At 40.7% G+C, this 12480-nt stretch overlaps 1 protein-coding gene across 1 annotated transcript in view; it reads right to left on the bottom strand.

The window, feature by feature from the left end:
* The window catches only part of LOC127351454 (mucin-5AC-like), a 40427-nt gene that overhangs the window by 21579 nt on the left and 6368 nt on the right, over positions 1-12480 (bottom strand). Inside the window, exons 10-30 of the mRNA XM_051378996.1 lie at positions 12276-12414; positions 11612-11722; positions 10999-11068; positions 9818-9955; positions 8313-8477; positions 8135-8229; positions 7911-8037; positions 7092-7347; positions 6746-6798; positions 6280-6380; positions 5967-6118; positions 5636-5774; positions 5300-5410; positions 4445-4624; positions 4101-4340; positions 3316-3472; positions 2847-2975; positions 2608-2758; positions 2461-2504; positions 2159-2374; positions 806-2070 (exon numbers count right to left, since the gene is read on the bottom strand). Coding sequence (XP_051234956.1) covers positions 806-2070; positions 2159-2374; positions 2461-2504; positions 2608-2758; positions 2847-2975; positions 3316-3472; positions 4101-4340; positions 4445-4624; positions 5300-5410; positions 5636-5774; positions 5967-6118; positions 6280-6380; positions 6746-6798; positions 7092-7347; positions 7911-8037; positions 8135-8229; positions 8313-8477; positions 9818-9955; positions 10999-11068; positions 11612-11722; positions 12276-12414 — 4039 coding nt within the window. The remainder of the gene's footprint in view (positions 1-805; positions 2071-2158; positions 2375-2460; positions 2505-2607; positions 2759-2846; positions 2976-3315; positions 3473-4100; positions 4341-4444; positions 4625-5299; positions 5411-5635; positions 5775-5966; positions 6119-6279; positions 6381-6745; positions 6799-7091; positions 7348-7910; positions 8038-8134; positions 8230-8312; positions 8478-9817; positions 9956-10998; positions 11069-11611; positions 11723-12275; positions 12415-12480) is intronic.

Genomic DNA, 12480 nt, shown 5'->3' on the forward strand with positions numbered 1-12480 from the left:
GAAGTCCTTGTTGTTTGTTGTTGCAAATGAGACCCACGTCTTTATTGCAGGTCACATCTTGTCCCACCTGTGACATGGAAAGATCTGGGAAATTAATTGCTCTACACTGGACTTCTTCTGGAGCTCTGCAACCATAACCAGCAGCGATTATTTTCTGGATGGATTCATCTTCACCACCATTAGGGCCTGGTGTGGGCTTTCCCAGACTGATCCAGTTTGACCAACCACATGTCATATCATGTCCCCCAGGGCAAGGTGTGGTTGTCGGTGGCTGAGTTGTTGTTGTAGTTATAGTTGTGGTAGGTGTAGTGGTTGTCGGTGGCTGAGTTGTCGTAGTTACAGTTGTGGTAGGTGTAGTGGTTGTCTGTGGCTGAGTTGTAGTTGTTATAGTCGTGGTAGGTGTAGTGGTTGTCGGTGGCTGAGTTGTCGTAGTTACAGTTGTGGTAGGTGTAGTGGTTGTCGATGGCTGAGTTGTAGTAGTTACAGTTGTGGTAGGTGTAGTGGTTGTTGGTGGCTGAGTTGTTGTTGTAGTTACAGTTGTGGTAGGCGTAGTGGTTAGTGGTGGCTGAGTTGTAGTTTCAGTTGTGGTAGAAGGTGTTGTGGTTGTACCAGTAGTCGTAGGTGGCTGAGTTGTAGTTGGAGTCTCAGGTGTGGTAGAAGGTGTTGTGGAAGTGGTAGTTGAAGGTGTTGGACACCCACAGCATTTGAATTTAATCTCATAATCAAAACACTCTTGCTGAAGTCCTTGTTGTTTGTTGTTGCAAATGAGACCCACATCTTTATTGCAGGTAACATCTTGTCCCACCTGTGACATGGAAAGATCTGGGAAATTAATTGCTCTACACTGGACTTCTTCTGGAGCTCTGCAACCATAACCAGCAGCGATTATTTTCTGGATGGATTCATCTTCACCACCATTAGGGCCTGGTGTGGGCTTTCCCAGACTGATCCAGTTTGACCAGCCACATGTCATATCATGTCCTCCAGGGCAAGGTGTGGTTGTCGGTGGCTGAGTTGTTGTTGTAGTTATAGTTGTGGTAGGTGTAGTGGTTGTCGGTGGCTGAGTTGTAGTAGTTACAGTTGTGGTAGGTGTAGTGGTTGTTGGTGGCTTAGTTGTCATAGTTACAGTTGTGGTAGGTGTAGTGGTTGTCGGTGGCTGAGTTGTAGTAGTTACAGTTGTGGTAGGTGTAGTGGTTGTTGGTGGCTGAGTTGTAGTTTCAGTTGTGGTAGAAGGTGTTGTGGTAGGTGTAGTGGTTGTAGGTGGCTCAGTTGTCGTTTCGGTCGTGGTAGAGGGTGTAGTGGTTGTAGTCTGAGGAGGTGTAGTTGGTTTGGTTGTGAAAGTAATTGTTGTATGTTTTGGTGTTGTGCTGCATTGAACCTTTTTGCAACACTTTACCTTTATTTCATAATCTAAACATATTGGGGGATACTGTAAACTGTTCTTACACACAAGTCCTTGGTTATTACATGTTACCTCTTGTCCCAAGTTCTTTAGAGGAACACCTGGATAGTGCAGACCCTGACACTCCACTGCCACTGGATTCTCACAAATTTTATATCCTTTCTGGATGACGTGTGTGATGGTTTCATTGTCCCCACCTCCAGGACCATACTCAGGGTAGTCTGAACTTATCCACTTCGACCAGGAGCATACTGTTTCTTCACAGGGTGTTAGAGTAACATGTTGTGTTGTTGGGGTTATTTGGGGTTTTGTGGTTGAGCTCGGAGGTCTTGTAGGTGTAGGAGTAGGCTTTGTGGGGCATGCACTATAGTCACAACAAAGAACTCTAACTTGATAGTTAAAGCACAAGGCCAGTGGTCCTGATTGGTCTTCATTTCTGCATGTTAGCCCTTTAGCCAGATTGCACTGCACCACTTGTCCCACACTGTCAATGGTGACATTAGGGAATTTCTCAGCTCTGCATTGGATGTCGCTTGGCTTGTCACATATCTTGTACCCCTCTTCTCTAATCTTTTCGTAAGTTTCACTGTCCCCTCCTGGAGTTCCCAGTGTGGGGAAGCTGGTATCATACCATGGGGACCATTCACAAGGATTACATGTGACTGGCTCTGTGGACACACATATTATAGGTGTTGGTTAGGAGGTCATTTTTACATTATACACCTTCAAGTTTCCAAAAGGAATACCTTCCCCTACCTGATGTCGTTAATGTAAAAACAAAGGTTGTTGGAGGCTGGCTTGGTGTAGCAGTAGATGGCATATGTGTTGTCGTTATTTGGCATGGGTATGACGTCCGGTCAATGGTACCATTCTTTCCACACACTGCTGTGATGCAGTTACCATGTCCATCTGTTGTGTTATAGATGACATTGCCAGGGGGATATTTGTTTCCATGATAGGTGCAAGTACAAGCTATAAAAAGAGGAAATGTATTATTAACTTATTAACCTTAAAATACGTATGCATTTTTACAACCCACAATCTATATCTTTGCATACCTTGGGCATCGTAATGGCATTGGATGGTCATAGAACTGCATGTACTTCAAGAGAGATAACATGAAATATATTGTCAGTTTTGTTTTCAATTAATTTGAACTTGCCCCATAATCTTGATGTGGCACATTTAATATATGCAAGGCTTACCATGTTTGACAGTTTTCGGTTGTTGGAACATTGTCACCATTTTTATAGTGTCTCCCCTCTTTAGTGAAGCAGCCACATTGTTCTTTTAAAACACATGTCATTGTGTCCTCATCAAAGTATGGCTGAGCAGGAGGACATTTTGGATAGCAACCTAATTGAAAAACAAACAGAAGGTTTTACAGTGTAGCTTCTTTAATAGTTGTTGGCCATTGTTCAAATTCTAAAAACGTATCTTGTACCTTCTAGAGGAGGTATCTGCGTAGAGCAACTGCCTGAGGGGTTCCTGCAGGTTTTCATACAAGGAGATCCACATGGCTTATAGTGCCATTCACATTCACCAGGGGGGTTGTAGTAATCACAGAAGAGAGCTGGAAAATAAATACTTATTTAGAGAAGATGATTATGTTCCAGTTTGGAGTATTCAGAGAGCATACTAATGATTTTAGACATGTAATTATACATAGCCTTAATTTTACCTTTATACTAATCAGACATAGTACCAGAGCATTGCAATACTGAATGATGAAATGAAAATGACCTCAGAAAAAAGTCACTGTGATCTCTGAAAGATTAGTCCGACACCTCCCAGTATATGGTAATGAAATGCAGAAATGGCACAACCATTGTAGTTCTCAGAACTTTGATACAACAAAAAGGAAAGCGTATGAACTGTTTTTCAACAAGGAATGTTTCATCCTGGTTACTCACGGCAGATCTTGGGAGTTCTCCACTGTATGCAGATTCTGGCTTGATTACAGGCTTCAGCATAAGCAGCCACAGCAGTGCAGAAACACTCGCAGTCTCCACCAGTGTCACAAGCACATGAGTCAAACACACATGCGTCATAGTATGGAGTAGGGTCCACCTACAGACACGTTAATCATGATACATTAATGGGTTAAACAGGTGTGGAAGAGCAACTCCACAACACGAAATGCTGTATGGACGGGAGGCACAACATCAATTCTACTTCTAGTTTACTACAACTAAGAGGCAAGTACTGCACTTACTGACAGCTACAGTTACTCTTCAGATTTCAGGACAGATCATCAAAGTTTATGAAATAAGATGCCTTTTCACAGATTAAACTGCCCACAGTATATAAATATAAAAATAATAGTTTAAACACCTCACCAACATTAAAATGCTGCATAAATGTTAATGCAATGGCAATAATGACCAAATGATACACTGTAATATATCACAATTTAACACAAAGGGTCCATTCCGCTGCTTAATGAGTACTTTTGGAGGGGAAACTTGACTTGACAGTGGTGCTGAATGAAAAGTTAGTGATTACTAATATAATTAGGAGTCATTCTCTGAGGACCAGGCATATCCACATTCAATTTCCCAATGTCTATCCAGTAGTTGACATATCTTATTCTGGATCTGTGTGGAGGGACAGGCAGAGCAACTAAAACATCCCCATCATCAGACACTGATGGTTGTAGATTAAAAACAGAAGAAATACTACAACAAACTTGACCTACAGTGGAGTGGCAGGCAGCGAAGACGTCACTCTGTATAATGCTGCACCGTTTCTGGGCCCATGACTGTCTGTATGGGTTGGCTGTGCAGGGGCTGGTCATGGCCTGAGCATCAGGGCAGCTTGGCAAATCCTTCCAGCTGTTCCCAAACACCAGTGGGTTGACCACCACTGCATGGGACCTTGTAGTGAAGTCATTATTTGCATTGCCATCATAGTTACCACACAGCCCACACACACGTCCCTGAAAAAGCAGAGCTCAAATTAGATATCGAAACAAACCTTGCCTTTTAATTGTTGTAATCAGTTATTGTGACATTAAAAACAAAACCTTCATTTCATGGTTACCTTATATTTTGGGCTGAGCTTAATGAACAAGCTGGTCTTTCTGTCCCACATGAGAATGAGTCCATTATTGGCTTCAACTACCAGGTAGATGCCCATAGTGCGGTAAAGGAATGGAACTGTTTCTTCATTTCCACTTGAAAGCAGCTGGTAGCTTCCCTCTGTTAGTATTAGTTCTGCACTCTAAACAAAAGGACAGAAATTGATTTCAATTTCACCTACATATACAATTTCACTTGTTACTGGAAATCACAGACCTCAGCTGTGATGAGTACCTCTCTTTCTGTTGTATTCCATCAACACCACCCTCAAAAATAAAGTACCTCAATTGGACCAAAAATGTGCCTGCCCTAATTCAGAACAAAGCTAAACCTAATTCTTTGGCGTTTTTTATCCATTGGGTTATCTTGCTGCGTGTTTGAGAAAAAGTTATGCTTTGTTTCCCACCCATATTGCACCTGCCCTTACTCTGCCTCTGACTGGCTCTGACCCAGTTTTCATCTAACCAACCAAACTAATGAACGTAATGAACATTAGACAATCAGAGGCAGAGTTGTGTAAGTATTTGCAGAATGCTAGTGGGAAAGAAAAATTAAGTGTTATGCAGGTGCATACCTAGTTTAACAAGGAGGTGGCGGCATAAGAAGTAAGGGTACTCAAGTGGACAAAAATCTGAACCGGTGAGTAGTGGCCCATTTCTGGCATTGGCATTTCTTGTCAGATTTTTGTATAATCTGCCAAGTTACTGTAAAGCAGGTTAGGATCAGAGGCTAAATGTCTAAAAGTTTGTATCAGCAGTTTACACTGTGTCAGACAATGCAGTTGTTTTTAAAAAAAGGTTATGTATTGACTGTTTACCCCCAGGAAGATCTTGATGGTTTTGGAGCAGGTGGTTCCTGTGGTTCCACATGGAACATTTTCAGTGATCACTCTGAAGGTTCCATTACTCTGAGCACTGCCACAGTAGTCCTGAGGGAGGATACACACACACAAGCAAATAATCAATATTAGTGGCTCTGCTTGCGTCATACAAAAACAGAACAGGGTTAGAGGTAGTGAACTAGGGTCCCCCAGTGATATCGTCTGGGATGGCTCATTCCTGAAAGTGTCACAAAGCATGTTGAGTGCTCAGTCCAAAGACAAGAAAATCAGTTCCATCACTCTGTTCAGCAGTTATTTTTGTGGCCTTCATACCTGAGTAAGAATATATTCACAGCTGCCATCGAAAGTGAAGCGCTTCTCGTCAAAAGTCATGTAGTGTCCGGCACCATAGACAGAGCAGGTTCCATCACACTGGTTGGTAGTGCACTGCCACTTCCTGTCTTTACAAGTGCTATAAATGATCACAGATTAGATGGTAATGAGCTCATAATAAAACACATGCCGTTGTTTGTACATTTGTCAGTCACACATTGAGGTGCAACCAAATTAGTACACCTTCTTTACAGCAGCCATTTTGACATGAAATAGTAGGGTAAACACAGTGTTACGAATTAGGGATGAACAGCAGCACCCATTCACCTACCAGGTGTTGCAGTCCACCTTGGTGGTCTCTCCAGGCTGGTAGGAGATGCCGTTGTGAACACAGGAACAGGCCTCTGGCTTGATGCAGCCTCCTTTACCATCAGATACCATCCCAGATAGACACACACAGCCAGAGACACACCCTGTGGTCATCTGGAGAATAGAACAAATTTTACAGTCACATTAATGTCTGTTCCAGCAGATAAAATGCTGTAACTTTATCTCAGATTATCCAAACATTTGTGCTAGTTATATAACCAATAATCTGTATTTGCATGGAAATGTTCCTTTGGGATTAGGAAAAGGTAACTCACACAGGCCATGTCTAATGTGTTGCAGCTCTTCTCGCACTCAGTTCCTTTTGCAGCTGGACCATTAGCAGAGCAGTTGAAGTAAACCATGGGAGGAGCACAGGCTGCTGAGAAAAGATATGTCTGAAGTGACTTTACTGTACTGAATCTTGTCTTTGTATTCTTTATATTAAGACTTTCTCAGTCTGAGAATTACACTAATATATATGATTTGAAGAACAAACTTTTAATTAGTAGTTTAATTTAATCTTTAATCATGTCCCAACTTCAGCTCAACCTCCATACATTAGATTGGTATCCATCTAAATATGTCACTTTCCTTTCAAAAAACAAACACAGGAACTCAGACAAATTCTAGATAGTATTTTCAGATATAAAATTAATAAAATATAATGCAGCCAACTATTTTAGCTATGCAGGCACTCACTTTAAGACTGCTTCTATCAGGTGATTCTGTATTGTAACTTACATGGCTGCACAATAAACTCTCCAATGCAGCTGAGTTTGCCCTCCTTGCAGGTGCTAGTGGAGAAATACAAGAAACACATTAATATACATATTAAACTTTGCAGCACTCTGTTAACAAAACATAAAAATGATATTTGTATATCACAAATAAGTCAAAGCAGAAATACCAACTTCTAAAGTAATTCAAATATAAGCAAAAAGAGTACACGTTTTAGTGCTCAAAAACATTACGGATTGGGGCTTTAACACTGAGATATGGTGTATACTCAGTGAAACCTCACAAATCACATACATTTCACTTGGAATAACACAATAAAAAACATATGCAATATATATAATTTTCATACCACATGACTCCCTCCTTATTTACGACCTGTCCGGGCGGCACCACTGAGCCTTCGTCGTAGCAGGGACAGGCCTTAGATGGGACACACTTCCCAGACTCATCCAGATAGGTTCCCTCTGCGCAGATACAGCCGTCGATGGGCGGGAAGGAGAAGTGGCAGCTGAGGTCCGTGGAGCCGATGCAGCGGCAGGTGCGACTGCTGGATGTGATGTTGTAGGAGTAGACCATGTTGCTGGGGCAGGAGCTGGCATATTTCCCTGAGGAGGTCAGACCACAGAATCAGTGATAAGCTGTAAGACTGGTCCACTGCAAGCATGCTACATGAAGATTTTAAATCACCACACTAATGTTTAGCTACAATATTACTGAATAATTTTGTTTGTGGTTGTTTGCTGTAGGACTTGCTCTTCATCCACTTGATTACTGGTTCAACTCCTGCTTGGTATAGAGATGTTGATCATATATGTTTTGACATTTGACAGCAGTGGATAGATAGATATATACATGTAATGTGTAATTTTTCAGGATTAAATGGTCATTATGTTAGGGGCTCTTTAGGGGCACATCTGATTATCAATGACCATTGTATTAGCTGATTAGTTCATTGCAGATTTTTCCTTAATTTTGCGGTCGATGCACTTGGATTTGAGATGTATGTTTAATAATAGCAGTAAAGTAAATAGCCATATATAGACAATATGGAAGGCTTTTTTTTTGGTGTCCCTCAAAGTCATGGAAGACAAGATTGGTTTTTTGACAAGCTAGTACTGTTTTCTGAGTCACTTAGAACTCTTCTGTTTCACAGCTATTCTCCACTCACCACATATGGTCTTCCTCCAGCCGTTGAGCTGGATTCCTGCAGCTGCACAGGCATGGGCATACGAGGAGACAGCCGCACACATGCAGTCCTCACTCTTCTCACAGTTACAGCTGTCATACATGCAGTTCTGCGGGGAGACAAAATATAGATAAAAACATCAGTGTGAGGTCTGGAGACTGGTCCAGGTACAGCTCACAGAGATATGTAAAAGCTGTGATACTCACCTCTTTGTAAGAGTCAGGGCTGATCTCTGAGTGACAGAGGGCAAACACTCCCTGAGGGTCGGTCAGCATGGAGCACCAGTGGCGGGCGTATTTCTCTGTCAGTGACACACAACAACCAACATCAGTCACTCTGAAGAACCCACAGTGATAACAGAGAATCTAAATGACTCAGACTTACCATTATCCAGACTAAGACTGCAGGGGTTCTCAAAGTTGCTCTTTACATTGGGGCAACGAGCATGTGTCTTCCAGCTGTTGACAAAACCTGCTGCCGTGGCATCTGGAACGCCACTGAGCTTAAGGAAGTCATCAGCTTGGTTACTGTTGAAGTTCCCGCACAGACCTGCAGGCAGACACCATCATGTTAACACCTAGGCCTTTATTTTAGAGAGATTAAATGGGACTGACTCTGTCTTTCGCCACAGGGTAGAAGAGTGGGCACAACACAGATCATTTTTATAACGTTGAAGGCATTTCTTTCACACTAAAACAGACTAATAAAAAACTGATTTGATGGTTTTACAATTGTAATTAAAATCCAAGTAAGAAGAACTTTTATAATAATTTCAGCAGGGATTCCCAACCATAGGTAGTTAGCAAGTAGTTACCAAGCAAGCATAAGGGGGTGAAATAGTTAACTAAAGGTAATGGATAAACTGTTGAAACGTTCATTTTTTTGCCACGTGATGTGGTTGTAGTATGAATGCAAATGTTCTCATTAATAAAATATTTTTGTAGTAGTTAGTAAGTTTGCAGGCTTTACCATTTTTTTTACTTGACCATACCATCCATTACATGAAAATACTGTAACACATTATATATGTATGTGGAGGTGGGTGTGGTTTGTGCTCAGCTGCAGGAGAGAGAGGTGTGGGGAAGGCTTGGGAGAGTGGCACCAGGTGAGGTGATTACCTCACCTGCTGATCATTACCTAATCACACTACCTTTATCTTTGCAGTAGTGTGCTGGACCTGGGAGAGAGATGCTACCGGCAGTGCCACTGAGTAGCGACAGAGACCAAGTAGTTTATAGTTTGGTATTGGTAACTGGGAGACTACAATAAAATGTTTTTTCTTTTTTTTGGGTGGGTGTTTTTGGGGAGAAAAACAACTATAAAAAAATTTTTTATAAAAAAAATTTTTTTTTTTTTTTTTTTTATTTGTTTTAAAAAAAAATTTGAAAAAGAAAAAGGTATTTTTTTAAGGGGGACTTAAGATTATCTTAAAATCAAAAACAGGTGTGTTAAAAAAAAAAATTATAAATTTTTTTCCTCCCTAAAAATTTAAAAAAAAACCCCTTTTTTTTTTTTTTTTTCTTTTTCCCTTTGAAAAAACACATCTGGCTTCATGGAGCAGCAAGAACTACTACATCAAGATATTAAAGTAACCAGCACTACATTTATGGATTGCCTGTATTTGTCACAATCCTTTATAGCTCATGGTTGTTGTATATTGTATCAATAATAGAAATAGCTAAATCAAAATGAGCCAATTTCAAATTTTTCAGTCTCAGCATTTCTACCTGTGTTTCTACAGTGTATGTTTACAAAATCCCTATTTTCTCTATTTCTACGCACATATTCATTGTTTGCAACAACCAACAGGGATGAATAAAACCATCATCACTATTTGAGTGCTGTAGGTTGGCAGGAAGAGCACATACAGATCATTTCAGTGTACATACCACAGGTCTGGGCCTTGTACTCCGTGGTCACTGTGACGTAGAGCTGCATGACTGGCTGGAGCTGCACTTCCAACAGAACGCCGACAGATGTCTGGACCAGCACGTAGAAAGAGGATGCTCTGATGGCGGAGATCCCAACTATGGGTAAAGAGAGGGAGTTATTAAAAGTATGGATGGGAGGAGACTGAATGAAATACTATTTGTCTGCTTATCTGGCTAGTCAGGAAAACTGGAATCTATAGTTTTTGCATGCTGGCAGTCTATCCAGGCCAAAGACAAATAAAAATGACTCTGAATCAGCAGTAAAGTGGCTGAAAATACTAAAATATCAGTGCCACTTGTTTTTTAAGTCATTGAATGTTTAATGTAGTATTTTTTATTAACTTTATTACACATTTTTTGTATTTTTTTCCAAATATATGCAGCCGTCCTTGTCACTGAACTCTACTGTTGAGCTGCAGAGGTGAGATGGTGACCTCACATGGACACCCGATGTTGCCAGCTGGAAGAACATACAATAACACTACACCCGGCTGACCACTAGATGTTGCTGGTGACCCGCTCACGCCTATAGGCAATTTATGTTCACTGGAATTCATGATCAAGGCTGAAGCTGAACCACTTTAGAAATGAACAAAATGTCTAATGTCAGGGGCGGCTGTCGCTCAGAGGCAGAGCGGGTTGTTCCTAAATCGGAAGGTTGTGGGTTCAATCCCCAGCCCCTGGTGCCACATGTCGAAGTATCCTTGAGCAAGATACTGAACCCCAAATTGCTCCCGATGCCGTGCCTCGCTGTGTGAATGTATATGAATGTTAGTTTCTGTTCGATGGACTTTGTCATCACTGTGTGAATGTGTGTGAAAGGGTGAATGTCTCACGTAGTGTAAAAGCGCTTTGAGTGGTCGGAAGACTAGAAAAGCCTCATTCAAGTACAGGTCCATTTACCATTTACCATCTATATTCATAGATTCTTTATACATGTCACGATGGAATCTTTAAGCCTGTCAGCAACTAAAATTAAGTGTTTATCCACTCTTCAGTCTTTCCGCTGAACAGTTTATATTATGTACATTATATAGAAGACTGTACTGTACTTAGAATGTGGCCCTATAGTGTATCTTTTTCTACATGTCAGATAGAGAGAAAGTCACAGGTGAACACTGTAAAGAGGAGTCTCTCACCAGCAGAAAAGGGTAACTGAGCGTAGATGCCATTGACAAAAACCTTGCCATTGGGCTGGATGGTGATGACCTTTATATGGAAGGAGAAAAGATGTTATTACTGAAATGTTTACATCCTGGGTGTGTTTTCAGTTATGGTGTAATGATTAAAAAAAATCCTGCTTGCATTGCATTACCATGCAATGATGCATGCAACTTTGATAAAACATATAAGTGGATATAATATTCACTGTGATGGACCCAACCTGCAAGACTATTTTCACTGCATACTTGAATACATATAAACTAATGCCAAAACATACTGAACAATCTATTGTATGCTTTGGAAAATAATTGGCACCGAAAGCAAAACAAAACTACTGGTACAATCGTAATTCCTCAAATTCCTCATCATTTACTTCCAACAGGAAAACAAAAAATGCTGAAAAGATTTGGAATAAAAATATTTCATAATGTATTTGGATTCAGGATCATCCATAAAACACAATATAAACTATCTTTGAGGATTATATATTGAAAATAATTCAGCTATAATTTAGATTTCTTGCAGGTAAATGCTCAAATAAACACTGTTGTGCTTGTGTGTGTGAGTCTGTGTATGTATCATACTCACATTAGCCCCTCCAGACAGACCCAAGGTAATGGACTTGAGGCAGGTTTCACTGTCAGTCAGTCCACACTGCACCAGTTCTCCCTGTACCACAAACTGGCTTCCACTGCAGTCCTAAACACACAAACACAAAACTATTCAACTACTGCTGAACTCAGACAGCGTACCTGCACACAGCAGAATGTATAATAGCAGTAGAATAAGTGCCAGTGGATGCATCATTTGTATCAGCAGCACTAATACTTGAAGTAGAGGTTGTTACTTAGGTAGAGTTAGTAATAGAGTGTTAAATTCTACTTATACCAGTAGAATAACAATAAAAGAAAGGATAATGATAAAAGGTAAGTAAAATGTAAAAAGTAAAAAGTAGAATTGGCAATAATATTGAAAAGTAACATTTTAACATTGCACATGGTATTAATAATACACAATATTGAAAAGTAATATTACACGTGATGTTAATATTATTGTTCTCAGTGCCTGATGTTTTCGCTGTCCTCCCTGCAGAAGGGGGAAGAGTCATAGTTTGATGGCTACTGGGTAATCACAGTCTTCTACCAATAACAGCTATAACAGGTTTGAGGTTGAGGTCTTTTGTGTTATGCATGTCCCATTACCACAGCAGAGGTGTGTGTGAGTGTGATCTGATGATGATGATGTGTGCTACCTTAGCCAGAACGTAGGAGCAGTCCCCGTGGAAGGTGTAGACTTTTCCATCAAAGGTGTTGACGTGAGCTCCTCCCTCCACAGAGCAGGTCCCTGGACAGTTCTCCTCCGTACACATCCACTGGCCACTCTCACACACACTGTCAGCACACATAATTGAATATTAATTACCAGAGAATAGAATCTCCAAAACAGTTTTATTTACA

This window comes from Dicentrarchus labrax, unplaced genomic scaffold (assembly GCF_905237075.1).
Source record: "Dicentrarchus labrax unplaced genomic scaffold, dlabrax2021, whole genome shotgun sequence".
Lineage (NCBI taxonomy): Eukaryota > Metazoa > Chordata > Actinopteri > Moronidae > Dicentrarchus > Dicentrarchus labrax.